We start from the raw sequence: 21,658 nt of genomic DNA on the forward strand, positions 1-21,658 counted from the left end.
GCTTCTGACTTGAAAGATAACGATAGGTTGCGAATGCAACCCCAGTTATCTGAAAAAGGAAGCACTGCCCAAGGGTTGAAAGGTCGCGCGGTAGTCCTAGCTCCCGGCAAAAGAGGACAAACCTGTGCAGACGTCACCTTTTATACAAAAAGGAAGTGGAAGGAACCTGTTAGAGTGATGTGTGCAGGGGCCAATGGCAGCGTTGATAGAGTTACGTTTTTCGATCGGGTTCCAACTGCCCCCTTGGGCAGTGCTTCCTTTTCCAGATAACGGAGGTTGCATTCGCATTTTTTAGAATTTGGCAGTTCATCCAACCGGCCTCCCAACCGCAGACCATTTTTAACCACGCCAGCCCAGGACCTCCACATCCGGCTTCTTCACCTGTAGGATCGTTTGAGACCAGCCACCAGGACCAAAACTTGACATATCTGTGGCATTGTGTTGTGTAACAAAACTGCACATTTTAGAGTGGCCTTTTATTGTCCCCAGCACAAGGTGCACCTGTGTAATGATCGTGCTGTTTAATCAGCTTCTTGATATGCAACATCTGTCAGGTAGATGGATTATCTTTGAAAATGATAAATGCTCACTAACAGGGATGTAAAAAAAAGTTGCATAACATTTGAGAAAAACAAATTTTTTGTGCGTGTGTTAGATTTCTAGGATCTTTCATTTCAGCTTATGAAACATGGGACCAACACTTAATTTTGTGTTTATATTTGTATTCAGTGTATTTCATCAGGTGAGCTTATAATCAAAAATGCATTAAGTAATTCCTTCCAATTTAAGTACAGTATTTTACATTTATCCATTAACATTCTTATTCCTTTTTTAAAAATGATTTTAAAGAAGACAAATGTCTTTCCTGGTGGGTCTACTGGGATACCTTCTCTCTACCTCCTTTTTCTCTTACAGGCTATTGTTGCAACAGCCATCTCTTACAGTGTTAACTTGCAGGCAAAGTACAATGCACACATTATCAAGAGCATCCCAAGGGGGTATGGACATCCTGTTTTTTTTTTACCTTGCACGTCTCAAAGTCTCAGACCTGTTATTTTAGTTAAACTCGAGTCTAGGAAGTAGATATTTTACTTACATGATTAAATATCTTTCCTTATTGGGAGTTTTATTTTTTAAAGTGTCCAAAGCTTCAATCAATCAATCAAACCTTGTTTGTATAGGGTCCAGTTGCACATTGAGTATCTTAAAGCACCATAGATAAAATCAAGTTAAAAACAAAAGAGAAAATTAAGATAACTCAGATACAAGAACACTGGTATCAAATATCATGAACCCAATACATTTTTTGTTGTTTTTTGCTTGTTTTAGATTTCTGCCCCCTCAGCCTCCTGATATCAAGATGTTTTCAGACATTGTGGCCTCCAGTTTCTCCTCTGCCATCGTGGGGTACGCAGTGGCTGTCTCCGTGAGCAAAGTGTACGCTAATAAATTTGACTACACAATAGACGGAAATCAGGTGTGTGCTGAATTCATATACTTACAGTGGGGGAAAAAAGTATTTGATCCCCTGCTGATTTTGTACGTTTTCCCACTGACAAAGAAATGACCAGTCTATAATTTTAATGGTAGGTGTATTTTAACAGTGAGAGACAGAATAACAACAACAAAATCCAGAAAAACGCATTTCAAAAAAGTTATAAATTGATTTGCATGTTAATGAGGGAAATAAGTATTTGATCCCCTATCAATCAGCAAGATTTCTGGCTCCCAGGTGTCTTTTATACAGGTAACGAGCTCAGATTAGGAGCACTCTATTAAAGGGAGTGCTTCTAATCTCAGCTCGTTACCTGTATAAAAGACACCTGTCCACAGAAGCAATCAATCAATCAGATTCCAAACTCTCCACCATGGCCAAGACCAAAGAGCTGTCCAACGATGTCAGGGATAAGATTGTAGACCTACACAAGGCTGGAATGGGCTACAAGACCATCGCCAAGCAGCTTGGTGAGAAGGTGACAATTGGTGCGATTATTTGCAAATGGAAGAAACACAAAATAACTGTCAGTCTCCCTCGGTCTGGGGCTCCATGCAAGATCTCACCTCGTGGAGTTTCAATGATCATGAGAACGGTGAGGAATCAGCCCAGAACTACATGGGAGGATCTTGTTAATGATCTCAAGGCAGCTGGGACCATAGTCACCAAGAAAACAATTGGTAACACACTACGCCGTGAAGGACTGAAATCCTGCAGCGCCCGCAAGGTCCCACTGCTCAAGAAAGCACATGTACAGGCCCGTCTGAAGTTTGCCAATGAACATCTGAATGATTCAGAGGAGAACTGGGTGAAATTGTTGTGGTCAGATGAGACCAAAATCGAGCTCTTTGGCATCAACACAACTCGCTGTGTTTGGAGGAGGAGGAATGACCCCAAGAACACCATCCCCACCGTCAAACATGGAGGTGGAAACATTATGCTTTGGGGGTGTTTTTCTGCTAAGGGGACAGGACAACTGCACCGCATCAAAGGGACGATGGACGGGGCCATATCTTGGGTGAGAACCTCCTTCCCTCAGCCAAGGCATTGAAAATGTGTCGTAGATGGGTATTCCAGCATGACAATGACCCAAAACACACAGCCAAGGCAACAAAGGAGTGGCTCAAGAAGAAGCACATTAAGGTCCTGGAGTGGCCTAGCCAGTCTCCAGACCTTAATCCCATAGAAAATCTGTGGAGGGAGCTGAAGGTTCGAGTTGCCAAACGTCAGCCTTGAAACCTTAATGACTTGGAGAGGATCTGCAAAGAGGAGTGGGACAAAATCCCTCCTGAGATGTGTGCAGACCTGGTGGCCAACTACAAGAAACGTCTGACCTCTGTGATTGCCAACAAGGGTTTTGCCACCAAGTACTAAGTCGAAGGGGTCAAATACTTATTTCCCTCATTAACATGCAAATCAATTTATAACTTTTTTGAAATGCATTTTTCTGGATTTTTTTGTTGTTATTCTGTCTCTCACTGTTAAAATACACCTACCATTAAAATTATAGACTGATCATTTCTTTGTCAGTGGGCAAACGTACAAAATCAGCAGGGGATCAAATACTTTTTTCCTCCACTGTATCTTAAACTCAACAGTACAGTATGAAAGTGTAAAGGAATATATTTTTTTTAATTGCAGTGAGTGGCACATATCCTTTATCTATCTCCTTGGTGTTTCAGGAGCTGCTAGCATTTGGGGTATGCAATGTTTTGACAGGGGCATTCTCCGGCTTCCTTGCCACCACGTCACTGTCTCGCACTGCAGTCCAGGTCAGCACTGGCGGAAAGACACAGGTACAGCTTTCATTGTACTTATTTTAATTTTGCTTTGTACTGCATAATGAATGTACTGTTCTCTATTCTGTGCTATAGCTACATTCTGCCTCATACCACAGTTGAAAAACCTACAATTTTCTTGCTCCAAACTTCACATACAGACCTTTGTTCTCTTTCTTTCAACAGATTGCTGGTATTCTTTCAGCCTTAATAGTTTTGATTGTCATAGTTGCCCTGGGACCCTTCCTGGAACCTCTACAAAAGGTAAGAATAAGTGCTTCCTTTCACAGAAAGTTAAACCACTTAAACCATTTACTGGAATTTTACATCATGATGGTAAAATATTTTGTGCCAAATCCCTGAGCCGCTTGTGACCTTCAGACCTAATTGTGTTGCAGTCGGTTCTGGCAGCCATCGTCATCGCCAACCTCAAAGGAATGTTCATGCAGGTTCTGGATGTTCCTCTCCTCTGGAAGCAGAACAAAACCGACTCTGTGAGTTATCAACGTTCAGTCAATGGGTTATCGGGAATTATGTCAGACTGACAGACATTCAAGTCGAAGCAATTTAATTTCCCCTAAAGACAGTCTAAATGAATCACATTTTCTTTCCCTGCAGACTGCTCTGCATCTGCATTTTAGCAGGAAAGTGTTCGGGACAAGACATTTTCTGTCACATGGCCAGGCAGTGGCAGACATGTGACTCTCTCTGACGCAGCATGTGGTTCGGGACACGTGACAGGGGTAGCTGGTGATGTGTGAAGGAACATTGACAACTGTCTGCCTAATACATCAAGACAGCCTGTCAATGTCAGTGGGTATCTGCATAGAGAAGACAGTAAGGGGGGCATTTCACATTGACTATTTCCTGACTATTACTCCACAGTGCAGGACTAACATGAGAAAGGTTTGGACATTTTCTTTTTTTTCTGCCCCCAGGTAATTTGGGTCTTTACCTGCATTGGATCCATAATCCTGGGACTCGACATTGGGCTCCTGGCAGGTGTGGTGTTTGAAATGGCCACAGTGGTGGTTAGAACCCAGTTGTAAGTACAGTTCTAACGAAATGTTTCAAGATCAGAATAATTGATGAACGTGTTTCGCACCATGTTGCTTCAGCTGAGATACTCATGTCAGGCAATGCTTATAATCCCTTTCTTTAGTGGTGGGTGAATAGATCATCTTTTGTAAAACCAGTACCGGGTTGTTTTGCTACAGAGTAATTGCATATTCATACAGACAACCAAACCATTTTTATTAACAGCTGATTGCATTTCAAGATGTTTGGGGGAGGGTAGCCCACCAAGAGGGGGGTTATTGTTATTCAGCAGAAGACAAATAAAGGCACACTGACCCAGTGGTATAGTTTAGTAAGAATTAGTGGGCATACGGTCAATTTACCAAACCCCCCTTCCCCCTTTTATTTTTAAAGACTTTGCATGAAACAAGTAAATAATTTGAGTGATTTTTAAATTCAATTTCAAATGAACATCGTATAGTTTAATAAACTATGCATCAAATCATATATAAATCATATTCAATCATATTTATTTCAGTTACATTTTAAGCAAAATTCTTTAAGGACTTTAGGGACCATGTATAAACTCTGGTTTGTAAACAATTAATATGAAGAACAAAATGTAGCATAGCTTTAAATTACTCGATTTCAGAACTTACAAAGCATTTATTAAAGAGTGTTTACTCTTTTCACTTCATGTTGCTTGCATCTGTAGGCAACGCTAGGCATGTAGCTAGAGTTGGTAGTGTGCACATCTGCAGTGTGGAACCTGAGCTGAAAATGTTTTGTCACCTGAAGAACATAAGAAAATGTACAAACCAGAAGAGGCCATTCGACCCATCGTGCTCGTTTGGTGTCCATTAATAACTAACTAAGTGATCCAAGGGTACTATCCAGTATATTTTTGAAAGAAAGTCTATGTTTCCAAATTTTCAGCTTCAACCACATCGCTGGGGAGTTTGTTCCAGATTGTGACAACTCTCTGTGTGAAGAAGTGTCTCCTGTTTTCCATCTTGAATGCCTTGAAGCCCAATTTCCATTTGTGTCCCCGGGTGCGTGTGTCCCTGCAGATCTGGAAAAGCTCCTCTGGTTTGATGTGGTCGATGCCTTTCGGATTTTGTAGACTTGGATCAAGTCCCCACGTAGTCTCCTCTGTTCCAGGGTGAAAAGGTTCAGTTCCTCAGTCTCTCAGTAGGACATTCCCTTCAGACCTGGAATAAGTCTGGTTGCTCTCCTCTGAACTGCCTCTAGAGCAGCAAAATCTTTCTTGAAGTGTGGAGCCCAGAACTGTACACAGTATCCAGATGAGCTCTAACTAGTGCATTGTACAGTCTGAACATCACTGCCCTTGTTCTCAATTCTACACTTTTGACAATATACCCTAACATTTTGTTTGCCTTTTTTATTGCTTCCCCATATTGTTTGGATGGAGAAAGTGAGGAGTCCACGTAGACTCCTAGGTCTTTCTCATGCGTTACTTCATCTAGTGCTATTCCTCCCATAGTGTAGTTATAGTGGACATTTTTGTTACCTGCATGTAATACCTTGCACTTGTCCACATTGAATTTCATCTGCTAGGTGTCGGCCCACAACTGAATACCCCCTTTGTCCCTTTGAATAACCTTTGCTGCCAAAATTGTATCTGCTGAGTAACCTATTTTAGTATCATCTGCAAATTTGACAAGTTTGCTAACTATCCCAGAGTCCAGATCATTAATATAGATTAGAAAAAGCAAAGGCCCTAGTACTGATCCCTGTGGAACTCCACTAACAACCTCACTCCAGTTAGAAGCAACTCCTCTAATCAACTCCCTCTGTTTCCTATACATTAACCAGTTCATAATCCATCTACTTGCATTACCCTGAATGCCTACAGCTTCCAATTTGAGGATCAGTCTTTGGTGTGGAACCTTATCAAAAGCTTTTTGGAAATCTAAGTATATCATATCATGTGCTTTCACGTGATCTACAGCTGCAGTTGCATGTTCAAAACATTCTAATAAATTAGTAAGACATGATCTGCCTCATCTAAACCCGTTGACTATCTCCAAGAATGTGATTTTCATTAAGATGCTCATCTATTTTCTGTCTAATCATTCTTTCAATTTTTTTTACAAATAATGCAGGTGAGACTGATTGGTCTGTAATTTTCTGGCTCAGTTTTGTCCCCTTTCTTTTGGATTGGTATGACATTAGCAGTTGGCACATCCCCTGTTCCAAGTGTCATTTGGAATATTTGAGCAGGGGTGTAAAGTAACAAAGTACAAATACTTTTGTTCCTGTACTTAAGTACATTTTTCAAGTATTTGTACTTTACTTAAGTATTTTTTATTTGTGGCTACTTTTACTTTTACTCCACTACATTTATAAACGTACTTTTTACTCCACTACATTTCCCACAGATGACTTGTTACTGTTATCTAATTGGAGAGAGGAATTACATACATATACGTGGAATTAACAAATTTCAGGTTTGCTAGATACTTGTGACCAATCACACTGTAGCATAATGAGCAGTGCTGTAGTGAGCCAATCAGTGAGCCGGATCCGCGGCACAGATCCGCCCCCTCTCTCGTCCATTAGCGCTTTCTTTTCCTGGTCAAAGATGGGCTCGAACCCGCGGCCGGACCCGATACTCCGCACTGAGCGACACACGTTATAAGCTTTCAGAGGCAGGTCTCTATTTTCTGAAGGACCAGCAGAGTGAGTTATTGATTGTTCTGATGCATGCATTCGTCAACAAAGACTGTTTTTGAGCATTCAGAGGCTGTTTGGGGGTTTGAAAGAGATTTGCTACACTCTCACTAATTTGGTTCATGTCTCCGATCAAAACAGTTTCATAAAATGAGTTACGCATCCTTCTAAAGGCTCGTCCTGCATCAGACATGAATATAAAGTGTGTTGGTGGTTCAGTGGAAATCGTAGACCTGCCTGTATTCCACACTGCTTTAAGGAGAATTAGCATCGCTCAGATGGAAACGGTCTACTGTCTTGATTATTGCGCCGCGACTGGAAAGAATTTGACCAATCAGAAGTGAATTAATGACTAAGCGATATCCATGACTGCATCACTGCAGTTTATTTTACATATTAACTTTATTATTCACTTTATGATTTAAGTACAGTTGTATATGAGAAAATGTCCCGAAATCATGTCCATGGTGATGTTCACACTTTATGTAAAACAGAAGTTGTTTAAGATGGCGTGCGTAACATCAAATTTTATATTTATTATGTATATAATGAAAACAATATTTTGTAGCCGCACTCTCACATATTAGGTATTTATAGCCCTGATGATAACACAGTAGTGTCGAAAGGCTTTGTTATTCAATTAAATGAAACTTTTGTAATAGAAGTGTCCTTTTTCATTCTATATTTTTGCCTTATTTGGGCCAGCACCTCATGGCAGTGAAGACGCTGCAGCGCGGATGCTTTTATGTTATCTTCAGATACAGGGATGTATCGAGCCACTGCCCCTTTTCATTCCCCTCTCATTTTTTTCCTAAGTACCCCCTTTGTCCCGATCGCCCCTCCCCCAATACGCAACTGGGAAGTTGGGTCGAACTTCATCAGCACCCCCCCAGACCGAAGTGCCCCTTTGTTTGTTTCAGCCACTGCCCCCCCACTAGGCTGTGCGCATCACTGTTCAGAGATATAGAATTTTGAGTTTTGAGATTCAATACCAGTCTTCTGTAACATAATGCAATAGATTACATTATAACACATGTGATCACTACAGGGGTACATCTTTTATATTGTTTATTTTGTTTTGTATATTATTATACAACTGTTTGGGATATATGTATATGTGTGTGTGTGAGCAGTGAGTTTGCTAAGAAAACTCTTTTTTTTTTTAAATATAGCCCCAAATCCAGCTGTGCTTACAGAGCATCACTTTTTTAACATTTCAGTCATTGATTCATTTGATAGAAATTGAGGGGCTGACAGACATGCAGGTGATTGTTCCAACAGGTCTTCTGAGTTTCAAGCAGTTTTGCAGACCCTTGGTTTAGGGCCAACACAGCTCTTCCCTTTCTAACGAATGCCTTTCTCTTCTGATCCAGCCCGTCCTGCTCTGCCCTTGCCAACGTCCCAGGCACAGACCTCTATAAGAACATTAAGGACTACAAGAATGTAAGTCCCACGACCACTACCTTAAACCTGGGGTCTCCAGTCCAGCTCTCTTTAAATCATTGGCACTCTCAGAACTGGGGGAGAGAGTCACAATGGCTCTATTAAGACCACAGTGAGCTGGACTAGGTGATGAACAAAGAGCAGAGACAATGTGAGCCACCAGGACTGGGGACTCCTTGTTTAAGAATATCAAATTACATTTATGTTTATGTTCGATTTTTTAAGCATCTCATTATTGTTGGCTTCTGTACATACATGGTGCATTATGGTGTCAAAGTGATTTTAACCTGAAATATACAACCTTGTTTTCTTTCATGAATGTAATTAATTTATGCAGTTAGCCAAAGAACAAACAGTTTAATGTTAACGAAGGTCCTGTTGAAACGGTTTTCTTGTTTTATTTTTCGTAGCTTAGAGAAGAACCGGGAATAAAAATCTTCAAATGCAATTCTTCCATCTACTTCGCCAATATCGATTTCTTTAGAGACCGCTTGAAGGCAATCGTGAGTCCGTTACTGCACACACCTCCGCTCTTAAGAAGATTCACTGTGACTATTTGATTGGTTCTTAACATTTAAAATGAACATCTGTTTCAGGTGGGGGTGGATGCAGTGAGAGTTCATAAGAAGAGGACCAAGGCCCTGAAGCAGATACAGAGACTCATTAAGAAGGGAAGGTTAAGAGTGACTAAGGTAAAATCTGAATCTTTTTACACACATATTTTAAGGTTAGGTTCATAGGAGGTTTTAGCAATTAGCAAAACATAATTTTGGATCAAGTAAAACATAATTTTTGATCAAGTTATTTTTAAAGTAAACACTATTGCAAATTTGATTTGATCATACTGTAGTGGTGATTTTGTCCAAGCTGTTTTTAGTAATGGAGGTACTGGATACAGATTCAGTCGAAAATTGATGGTTATATTTTTAAAACATACTACTACAGGTTCAGTACCAAAACTTATCAATTTGAGGACCAAAAAAACAAACTTTGGCCAAAATGGTTTAATAGAAATATGCAAAAAAAATCAAGAGAAAGTAAATACAGCGCATACAAATGGAATAGAGATGACTCAAAATACAAAGAATATGTAGAACTGCAAAGAGATGTTAAGCGAGGGATCTGGAAAGCGAACAAGGAAATATAAAGAAACATATGTCTTGGAGTTAAAACGAATGCAAACAACTTTTTCAATACTATAACAGCAAGAGATCAATAATGGAGGAAGTAAAACAACTAAAGGCTAAAAATGGAAATCAATTCCAATTGACGCTTAGAACAGGGGATGTGCCAACTGTTAATGTCATACCTATCCAAAAGAAAGGTGACAAAACTGAGCCAGGAAATTACAGACCAATCAGTCTCACCTGCGTTATTTGTAAACATTTAGAAAAAATTATTAGACAGAAAATAGAGGACATTCTTGGGTTTAGACGAAGCAGATCATGTTTTACTAATTTATTAGTGTTTTTTGAACATGCAACTGCAGCTATAGATCATGTGAAAGCACATGATATGATATACTTAGATTTTCAAAAAGCTTTTGATAAGGTTCCACACCGAAGACTGATCCTCAAATTGGAAGCTGCGGGCATTCAGGGTAATGTAAGTAGATGGATTATGAACTGGTTGATGTTTAGGAAACAGAGGGTGTCGATAAGAGGAGCTACTTCTAACTGGAGTGAGGTTGTTAGTGGAGTTCCACAGGGATCAGTACTAGGGCCTTTGCTTTTTCTAATCTATATTAATGATCTGGACTCTGGGATAGTTAGCAAACTTGTCACATTTGCAGATGATACTAAAATAGGTTACTCAGCAGATACAATTTTGGCAGCAAAGGTTTTTTAAAGGGACTTGGATAAAATTCTATGTGGACATATTCTATGAAGGTATTACATGCAGGTAACAAAAATGTCCACTATAATTACAATATGGGAGGAGTATAACTTGAAGAAGTAACGCATGAGAAAGACCTAGGAGTTTATGTGGACTCATCACTTTCCCCATCCAAACAATGTGTGCAAGCAATACAAAAGGCAAACAAAATGGTAGGGTAAATTGTCTGTAAATAAGACTGTGCAATGCACTAGTTAGAGCTCATCTGGATACTGTGTACAGTTCTGGGCTCCACACTTCAAGAAAGATGTCGCTGCTCTAGAGGCAGTTCAGAGGAGAGCAACCAGACTTATTCCAGGTCTGAAGGGAATGTCCTACTGAGAGACTGAGGGAACTGAACCTTTTCACCCTGGAATAGTGAAGACTACGTGGGGACCAAGTCTTCAAAATTATGAAAGGCATTGACCACATCAAACTTAAAGGCATTCAAGACAGAAAACAGGAGACACTCCTTCACAAAGAGTTGTTACAATCTGGAACAAATGCCCTAGCGATGTGGCTGAAGATGTCAATTTGGGAACATTCAAAAATAGACTGAATAGTATCCGTGGATCACTTAGTTATTAATGGACACCAAATGAGCACGATGGGGCAAATGGCCTCCTCTCGTTTGTAAACTTTATGTTCTTATGTTCTACCTGTTTTAGTGGGTTATTTTATAATTTTCTCCTGTCCAGAATGGGGTGGTGTCAAGCATTGACAGCGAGGCCTTTGAGAAAGACAAAGTCCCTGAGGAAGTGGAGGACAATGAAATCCCCAGCACACAGGTGGACATACAGGTGGACTGGAATTCTGATCTGCTGGTGAACGTGGCTGTGCCAAAAGTCCATATCCACAGTCTCATCTTGGATTTTTCAGCTGCGTCCTTTCTTGATGTCGTGTCTGTGAAGTCCTTAAAGTTGGTGTGTAAATTGATACCATACTCTAACATGTCAGTTGAATAGGAGGGAAAGTAATTAGTAAGATACTAATATTGTATATGTACTATGGGGTGTAGAGACTACAATAATTAATTAAGATGAAGGTTCATATTAATGTTGAAATTTGAAATTGTATCAGTATTCAGAGTGATCAAAACTAATTATATCAGTCTCAATATCTAATGCCCAAATAGAAAGTTATAGTTCCGGTAAGGTTAGGATGTCTTTGGCTACAAGAATTGGTTGCTAACACTTTAGATATAGACAGTGTTTATACGCAAATCAATCTGCTATTAACTCCTATTAAAGTAAGATTCAACATAGATAAGAGCAGAAGAATTAATATATTTTAAGTGCATTCATTAAAAATACACACAATGAATATTAACAATTAACAATAATTAATTAAACATTAAATACATGGGGATAATATTTAAACAGATTGCATCACTCATAAACTTGTGTGCACTTATGATCACAATATCTGTGTTCATATCAAAGAGAACTGTCCTGTTTCTTCTCCCTAACAGGTCATTAAAGAGTTCATGAGAATAAGTGTGAATGTCTACATCGCTGGATATGATGGTATTATATAAAAACAGCAAGTCATTTTGGAGTATGTTTTTTCATGCTCCTCCACTAGAGAGTCTGTACAAATGATGATGGTGATTTATATTATAAATTTGAAAATTAGAAGGTCCATGAAAGAAACCAAACAGTACCAGGAGTGGCAAACACAGGCCAGAGGATGGGTGAATGAATCAGATAATCAGTTAGGGGATACATAAAGTGTCTGAGAGGGACACAGTGATTATTTATAGAAGAGGAATGGAGAGAAGCTGAAGTTATAGATGATTAGAAATGAATAACATGCCCACAGCTACAACATAATGATACAAGTATTAGATTATCTGAAGGGACTAGGAGAACTTAAGATGCACACATCATCTGGGCTGAGGAATATCTTCTCAGCTATACTCAAAAAATGAGGGAAGTGATTAATATACTGTTAAACTGGGATATTTTGTTTGGTGCCCATAAGTAGAAACCTTTGTGTCCTCAACTGGTAGACAGTCCCCTGAATGTGTGCTTTCACTCTTCTGTTTAGATGAAATTGCCCACAAACTGGAATTGTGTGACTTTTTTGACGACATGGTGAAGAGGGACATTCTGTTCCTGACTGTGCACGACGCAGTCCTCTTCATTAAGCTGCAGATCATCAACGGCACCATTCAGGATCCCATATATGACATGGTAAAAATACCTCTGCTGTGTTGTGTGTCATTGAGTAGGCTGTGTGGATTTATAGATATATTCCTAGACCTGTGTGTGTGTCTGTGTCTGCCCATCATAATAAACTCTTGCTCTTTTATGTGATGGGAGGTAAATATGAACTGGCCGATTAAACTGAATTCCATATCGTAGAACAGTCAAAAAGACTCAAAGACTTGGGCCCAAACAGAGCAGACAATTTAACTGTTAAAAATGCTATTTTACTTCTTAATGACCGTCAGGTTGTTATCCAGAGTTATGCCAGTCCAAGTATCTGGCATTATAAGTTTGTGAAAGAAACATTTTGTGGTTGAAATTTTGTTCAGGATAACAGAAGTGAATGTTGTGTAAATTAATGTACTTATTATGAACTCAATAGTAAATCTCATATTATGAAAAATAGGCGTGACAATAAAATAATACTAATTTATGCAAGAAAATCTAAACTCACTCTCCATTTCTGTGCTCTCTCTATAGATCGCATTGATGCAGAATTCCAAAGATCCCATACTCTTAACTGATGATGATGATGAAGAAGTAGAGACCTATGACAATCAGCACAGGGTGATTCATAATTATTATTGTTTTTATTTGAGCCATATTTTTAGAAATCAATGATTACATTACATATCAATAATAATAACAACAAGCCCCTCAGGGACCATGGCTTGCCAATCCAATCCAATATGGTCAGCTGAAACAGGGCTCTAGTTATTGATACGTCTGCTGCTCCAGGGTACATTGCCACTGATGGGTGATACAGACTCCACAGACTGGTTCCTATAGCAGTATACATGAGCAGATAGGCCTGTCCTTCTGTTACACTCAGATTGGTTTTAATTCTCCCAAGATGTAGGATGAGATACGATGTTTTTGTAGAAGTGTAAAAAAGGATCAGGAGGTGAGGTGGGACAGGTTCCAGGGGAACAAGCTTAGACATTGCCGCTGCTGCTGTTATTGTTAGTGGACACCTCCAAGCCCTTATCAAAAGCCTGTTGCTCTGTGCATCATGTGTCCATTGATGTTCATTGGTAGTTGGCCTCCAGCTAGAAGATGGTTTGGTGCTGTCAGACAGTTGATCCTTCCAGTTCCATGTAAAGGCAGTTGCCATTGAAGTCCCTGAGCATTGATGTTTTGTTGGCTCTGATCTGGACGTCCTTATCATAGTTAACCTTTAGCTTTGACTCCAAATGTCCCATTCCAGAATATTGAATCAGCTCAGCTCTCTGCACGTCTTTAGTACACATCTCCTGTTTTATTAACACACATCTCTCTCATCCTTATTCATAGGCTATCCATGGACTGTCTCACTGAGCGTGGACATCAGGATGGGTGGCAGGATGGCATCTTTTTTACAATCTTTGATTTAAAGTAAAATAAATATTCAAAATGAAGGGTTTCTATATAGTTTTCATGCTTGCTCCTCCAGTTAGGTAGAAGTTCCGGAACTGCAGGGTGACTGAACTGCCATTGTGATTAGATGGCATGAGGTTTGTTTTACACAGTCTCGGGGGGGGGGGACGACTTAACACTGGCTTTCCTTGCTTTGGTGTTTAAGCAAAGTCTATCAATTATCTATTGAATCTCTGTCCTTTTCCATGGAGAATTCAAAAGTTTGGCAACACTTTACCTTAAATGGGCAACGATTCTTCATGATGAGTTCTGATGTTGAACACATGTATCATCCCTGACCCCAAACCTAGTCTGTAACCCTGACCCTAACCTTGTTATACTTGTGATTCACAGCAGAACTCAGATTAAGTGCATAATGTATTCATGTGTTATTCCTGGGGGATTCATACATCAATTCCTTGAGAATCAGAGCCCAATATTGTCAGATATGACCACAAGTTTAAGCCTACTGTTTCTAATTTGAATGGGATTCTACCTCTTGCTAAAAGGTGCTGATGTAGATGTGTGTACAGTGTGGATTGACAGCATTTTTTGTATGCAGCCCACTAAAATCTGAAGGAACTGAAATTGAAAGCAGCAACATCAGAACAAGTGAAGCATGTCTGACATAATCCGGCAACCCACATATCCTCTTTCTCCATGAGGGAGCAGTGCTGTCTACTGCCTGTAGTATTGATGTCTATGTAGGGGCACATTAAATGCATGAAATACTTTGAAGATTAAGCAAAGAATCTTCTTCAAAAAAACAGAATAACAAATAAAACAAACTCTGTATTTATGTATTAGATATTACCGTGAATCTGTCCTGTTACTTATTCATTATGAGTAACGAATTTGAACTGGCATTGTACTGTCCTTCTTGTATAGGTCTTAATTGAAACTGAGGCCCGGAACAAAACAACACTTTGACCTACCCACACATCACAAACCTATATTCAGTTGGGTTGTGTTTGATTGTCAGAAGCCACTTTCTGTGTCTTATAAATAAATAAGGATCACATTTGTGATTTGTGAATTGCTGGTAGGACAAAGGTTTGATTTGGTTTAGGCTTTTATCATACTCTCAATTTCACAAAGGCTGTTCCGGCCCAGAGCGTGGGCACTGACTAGTGACAGACAGAGGTGCAGAGAGACACATGATATTAATCAGTGATTAAAGATTCTCCAAAGAGGCTTCTCCATACTGTACACACAGCTTGTATCTAAGTAATACATGTCTTGTTTTTGAAAGTTAAGCTCTTAAAAGTATTGTTTAATAAATGACCAAATTAAAACTGAAGAAATATGTATTAATAATAAATATGTGAAATGATACTTCTAATCTTATTTGCACATGTAATTGTAAACACTTGTGAGAACTGCATTTCAGAACAGTGTTTTACTTTGGTTATTCAAACATGTATAGTTTGAATTGTATTCTCTGTATTCTTCTGCTGTTTCTTGTATTCTCATTTAATTTACTGCTCAATATATGCATAAATATAATATTATTTCAAACTGTGTTGACTGCTTTGATTCTGAAGACCACAAAAGGCACCTAGATATGTATCTAGGTCTACAGTAAAACCCTGTGGGATGTGGAGCAAAACAAATTATTTGTTTATTATTCTCAGTTCCATATTTTGTTCATACATTTGCTTTGAATGCATCTCTTCACCTATAGTGTAGGTAGAGAAGCACATTTCATGGTAGAAGGCCCTGTAGTGATTTGTTTACACCAGTGTGGATATTTCACACAACTGCACTGGACTCTTTACAGGGTAGTGGACACTGGCTATATTCAACCATGTTAGAGCTGCCCAACTCCATACTCATAGGCCTAAAACTTTGTTTCCTTGCACAGTGACGTCCTTGACCATCCTGTGTCTTTTTTGTTTGTTTTGTTTTTATTTGTTTCTTTTGGTTTGGCCATCGTGCTGGTTTATTTTGTCTATTGAATAAGTGTTTGTCACCTGTGGTCTCTGAGACTCCGTTTCTGGCCACCCCACCATAGGTTCCCAAAGTGTGGCCTGGGGGCCGAAAGCGTCCCTCAAGAATGTTTGGTGTGGCCCCCCAAAGCCAACCTTCACCCCTTTCTGAACCTTTTCTATATTTTTAGTTTCTGAACACTGTTACAAATTGCACATGTAATTTGTGGGGAAAAGTTCATTAAAAGGTATAAATTTGGACATCTTATTTTCATCTGTGTTTCATTTTCTACTGCAGCCCCCTTATCCCATACAACCTCTGGAAATTGGCCCTCCATCACCAGACATGGGGAACCCTTGCTCTAAACCTACACACACATCCTTCTCCTACATTTGTTTGCATATTTTTTTTCTTTGTTAAATGTTTTTCCTACAATTGACTAATATTGACTGCCTTATTCTTCTGTGTATTCCACATTGTTTTAATATTGAAGTGCTCAGTTTGTCCAATTCCAATGATCATCAAGCTCATAAACTGGAGATCCTGTAGTCATTCTTTCTAAACACAAGAGAGGAGTTTGTGTTATTTATATTAGTTTTAGCGGTCACATACACTCACCTAAAGGATTATTAGGAACACCATACTAATACTGTGTTTGACCCCCTTTCGCCTTCAGAACTGCCTTAATTCTACGTGGCATTGATTCAACAAGGTGCTGAAAGCATTCTTTAGAAATGTTGGCCCATATTGATAGGATAGCATCTTGCAGTTGATGGAGATTTGTGGGATGCACATCCAGGGCACGAAGCTCCCGTTCCACCACATCCCAAAGATGCTCTATTGGGTTGAGATCTGGTGACTGTGGGGGCCAGTTTATTACAGTGAACTCATTGTCATGTTCAAGAAACCAATTTGAAATGATTCGACCTTTGTGACATGGTGCATTATCCTGCTGGAAGTAGCCATCAGAGGATGGGTACATGGTGGTCATAAAGGGATGGACATGGTCAGAAACAATGCTCAGGTAGGCCGTGGCATTTAAACGATGCCCAATTGGCACTAAGGGGCCTAAAGTGTGCCAAGAAAACATCCCCCACACCATTACACCACCACCACCAGCCTGCACAGTGGTAACAAGGCATGATGGATCCATGTTCTCATTCTGTTTACGCCAAATTCTGACTCTACCATCTGAATGTCTCAACAGAAATCGAGACTCATCAGACCAGGCAACATTTTTCCAGTCTTCAACTGTCCAATTTTGGTGAGCTTGTGCAAATTGTAGCCTCTTTTTCCTATTTGTAGTGGAGATGAGTGGTACCCGGTGGGGTCTTCTGCTGTTGTAGCCCATCCGCCTCAAGGTTGTACGTGTTGTGGCTTCACAAATGCTTTGCTGCATACCTCGGTTGTAACGAGTGGTTATTTCAGTCAAAGTTGCTCTTCTATCAGCTTGAATCAGTCGGCCCATTCTCCTCTGACCTCTAGCATCAACAAGGCATTTTCGCCCACAGGACTGCCGCATACTGGATGTTTTTCCCTTTTCACACCATTCTTTGTAAACCCTAGAAATGGTTGTGTGTGAAAATCCCAGTAACTGAGCAGATTGTGAAATACTCAGACCGGCCCGTCTGGCACCAACAACCATGCCACGCTCAAAATTGCTTAAATCACCTTTCTTTCCCATTCAGACATTCAGTTTGGAGTTCAGGAGATTGTCTTGACCAGGACCACACCCCTAAATGCATTGAAGCAACTGCCATGTGATTGGTTGGTTAGATAATTGCATTAATGAGAAATTGAACAGGTGTTCCTAATAATCCTTTAGGTGAGTGTATACACCACATACATTGGTAGAGCTGTTAAACACCGGCAAACTGCACTCCATCTCTGACAGCCGTCATGCAAAATAGGAGGCTCTCCTTATCCCTAAGGATGAGTCTGTACAGATAATATGGGATACAGGCTTTAATCCAGCCTCAGGTATGTTGGGGATGGTCTTCCTCATAACTGCCTCCTAAACATTCAGCAGGAGGACTCTTTGACTAAAAGATCAGGCCTTTCCACAACCTGATTTAAAATTGTTTATTGACAACCCGTGTAAGTACAAAGATAATAACCTGGGCAGTTGTCAACATGGCTCTGTGCAGTGACATGCACAGCCTTGCAGGGGGGCAGTGGACGAAACAAACAATGGGGCACTTTCGGGGTTGTGCTGACGAAGTGCGGTCTGGGAGGAGGGGGTGCTGACGAAGTGCCGTCCAACGGATCGGGGGAGGGGCGATCAGGGCAAATGGGGCACTTCAGAAAAGAGGGCAGGGGAATGAAAAGGGGCACCCCTGCTCCCCCACTGCACGTCCCTGGCTCTGTGGTTCGCTCAGGTGCCCTTCTGGGCTACCTTTTTGCTCAAGTTGTTGAGCTAGTAATTTTATTGAAGCTCTGACTTTTGCATCTGGCCATTATGCTAACATTTACATTGACAGCCAATATGTTTTTTGCATTATACATGATTATATTCTAGCATGGAAGTGCAGAGGCTTCATCACTACTGTGAAACTATATAAAATTATCAGTTTGGGCAGCCTTTGGTTAATGCTGCCCTGCTCCCCTCTCACATTGCAGTAATCGATAATCAGAAGAATTTACATAGGACACTGCCAAGCTGCAGACCCTGCAGCCAAGCATGCTGCCGAAACACTCTCACCACCAGCACCCTTACCTGCACCGATCCAGTTAAGTTTATTGGCCTTCATGCTGATTGCGATCAAGCAGAGACAGCGGAATGGGAAAGAAAAGGGGCCACCCGCCATCTAGATGGCATCTGGCATGGACCATATGGCGTGGACCATATGGCTGTTCTATCCCCACAGTGCATTTGCCTTACTGTACTTGATATATATCTCGGTATTACACACATGCAAGAGCATATTTTCACAGCTCCAAGAGTCTTGGTGGTGGCCAGGCATGGGCAGAGATGTAACACGTGTTTACCAACAGTGCCTCACAAATTTAACCCTGGCATACCCAACAACCTTTCCAATTCACATCAACCATGTCCTCAGGGACCTTGGGAACACCTTCAGATTGATTTTACTGGACCTCTTCCAAAACGCCATGGCAAAGCATATTGTCTTGTAATCATAGATCACTTCACTTGCTGGGTGGAAGCCTTTGCCACCCGAGACTTCGCCACAACAGCAGCTCAATCCTAGCCGAAGACATTTTACCCTGCTGGGGTGTTCTGTGCCAACTTGATCCTGATCAAGGTACACATTTCACTGGTAAAGTAATGAAACAGGCCTGCCAGTTCATGTGGGTGAAACAGTGTTTTAGGTGAGGTATAGCTACTAACTACTGTCGCATACTATCATGTATGCCTAATACTGTACTCCACAACTATCACTGTAAAAACTTGTTTTATTTAACCCATAGAAATGTAAATAGTTGACTTGATTTACCCTGTCGTTTTAACAGACGTCCAGAATCAGGTGTATTTAAATCGCTTCTCATTATACTGGTGAATTAGGCAAACATGTTGACAGCACAGGTGGACTGGCCATCGGGCAATTCTGGCCAATGCCATGAAGGCTGTTCCATTGTTCAGTTCGGTGGGCTGGTTGATACCCATGTGCGCCAGTTGCCCTGTGTAGACACCCAGAAAGCACATCGCCAAATCCACCCTAAGGCCCCCCCCTCCCGCACCAGACATCATCAGCACCAAAAACCACACTTTGGCAACCCCAAACCCGCACTTTATTTGGACCCGGGCTTCATCATGTGTTGCCCCCCTGGGTAAAAGTACAGATCCCAGTCCAAAAATCATGATATCATGACAGTCATATCAGGAAGATACTGTTACAAGTTCCTGCAGTTCAGAGTGCAGTGTAAGATGTTTTATATTTTGTATTTGCTTCTTGTTGTTAAATTAATTCTGATATATTAAAGTGGTATACAAAAACTGTGTGGTCCTTTGTTAAATAGCATTAATGGTGCTAAACCCTGATGGTGAAAGATAGTGAAAATGGCGATTCCTATGGCAGATCTAGATATTCTGGTTGTGGTTTTTTTTGTTGTTGTTTTTTTGTTTTTTGTTTTACTTACTGAATAACACGGTTGGAAATTATATACAACATAAGGCAAAAAATGTATGATTTAAAAAAATGCTGGTCTCATGCTTACTGTTTCCGAACTGTTTAAATGTTGTTTTACTATACGAAATAATATTAAATAAATGCATTTAAATCTTGAAAGCCCCATATAAGCCTTTTTGTGCAGTCCCCATATTTAACCCCGGCCAGGCCCCTGCAGCCGGAGCCGATTCAACGTGTAATGCCTCGGTTGCACTGGGTTAAGTGTCTGAGTCTGTAAAGCGCCGCTGAGATCCGTCCTGAGGAGCAGCAGCGACTGTGGGTTCGGTTTGTGTTTCGTGTTAAAAACAGAGACGGGAAACTACGAGCGACGCAGCCTGACGAGGAGAGGACTTTGTGTCTGTTTTATTCTTTGTGCTTTACATGATACATGATAAATACACGTTTCTGTTCAGAGATATTAGGAAGAGCTGAACGTGTAGACAACATTATATTCCCATAACAATACGTTTCCATGCGCAACAATAAAATAAATAGCAAATATGTATTGTTATCGTCATCATTTGTGCTGGTATATATGTATTTTAAACGGCACAGCGTGACTCCCTTCATTTATTCCTTACTACAGATTTGTAACTGCAAACCATACTCTTTGCCGTATTATTAATAATGTACTTATCAGACGTCCTTAACCCGGGCAAGTTACAGTTGAGACAAAATACACACGTTTCACGATGAATCATCCGGATACAATATAGCAGCTTTAATTGAACTAAAGTGCGCGTCTCAGTCATGGCGTTTATGGACGCATTTATTAATCCAGTCCTTATGTTTTAGAGGGAAACCCAGATCTGCTGTATTAATGTATTCATTCATTGATCTTGTCAATGGACACGTTAACTGAATCGTGTTCCTTCACACTGACTGTCTCTGGATTGTCCTGCACACATTCACTCACACAGCCTGGACACCAGCTGGCATACAGTATTAATACCATTATTATCCTTCAGTTTATTGTGACTAGTCTGTGAATCACAGTGTTTAATGCACTCGGATATGAACTGTATCTGCCATCGTGTCCTCAGTGGACGGACGTTACGGCGCGTCCAGCAGCGGCCAGTTAACCGGCTGTGAACACGGCGCGTCCGGACGCTCCGCCACTGGAAACGGGGCATTAGAGGCCAGAGCTGCACGGTTTGGGTCCGGCTCGGCTCGGGAATGTTACAACGGTGTCGGGAGGTTTATATTGGCATTGCTGACATCTACTGGCCAATAAAGAAACGGTGTGATTTTTGCCCGGTAAGCTAGTGAAATGTGATTATTCGTGCTTATTTTTCTCTTTGTAGCTGTCTCCCGTGTTGAGAGTAATTGTCCCTTTCATTTCATTTAATTTGCATCCAGTTGCAGTTCTCACTATACAATGAAAAGTGGCTGAGGGTGATTGAGGTTGAAGCCCGTAACTCGCAGCTCTGTGTCTGCGCACCGTGTCCAGAGGGACTCAGTGGACTCGCCCGTCCGGCGGCGTCTCTGTCACTGACGACACAGCGGCTTGGAGCCGCGCAGACTCCCTGCGAGGAGCGGCAGCGCGGTAGGACATGTATGACATGCGTCTCAAGTACACTGTACACATGATATATCACATTATAAACAGTGGTCAGAAAATGTAGGTTTAACTGTAAAGCATTGCGAACTTGAAGGAATATTACAAATGTATTTCTATGTAATTTGTAGAAAAGA

General features: G+C 40.7%; 1 protein-coding gene across 1 annotated transcript; it reads left to right on the forward strand.

Moving 5' to 3' along the window:
* Positions 1-1,000: 1,000 nt before the first annotated feature.
* On the forward strand, positions 1,001-15,206 carry LOC136749034 (pendrin-like). Its single transcript, XM_066702973.1, has 14 exons — positions 1,001-1,011; positions 1,330-1,477; positions 3,178-3,291; positions 3,460-3,537; positions 3,672-3,767; positions 4,212-4,318; positions 8,358-8,427; positions 8,838-8,930; positions 9,024-9,119; positions 11,001-11,225; positions 11,774-11,828; positions 12,352-12,497; positions 12,993-13,079; positions 13,806-15,206. Exons 1-14 carry the CDS (start codon positions 1,001-1,003, stop codon positions 13,827-13,829), a joined length of 1,350 nt encoding a protein of 449 aa, XP_066559070.1. The 3' UTR covers positions 13,830-15,206.
* Positions 15,207-21,658: the final 6,452 nt, after the last annotated feature.

This window comes from Amia ocellicauda, chromosome 5, assembly GCF_036373705.1.
Source record: "Amia ocellicauda isolate fAmiCal2 chromosome 5, fAmiCal2.hap1, whole genome shotgun sequence".
In the NCBI taxonomy this organism is placed as follows: domain Eukaryota; kingdom Metazoa; phylum Chordata; class Actinopteri; order Amiiformes; family Amiidae; genus Amia; species Amia ocellicauda.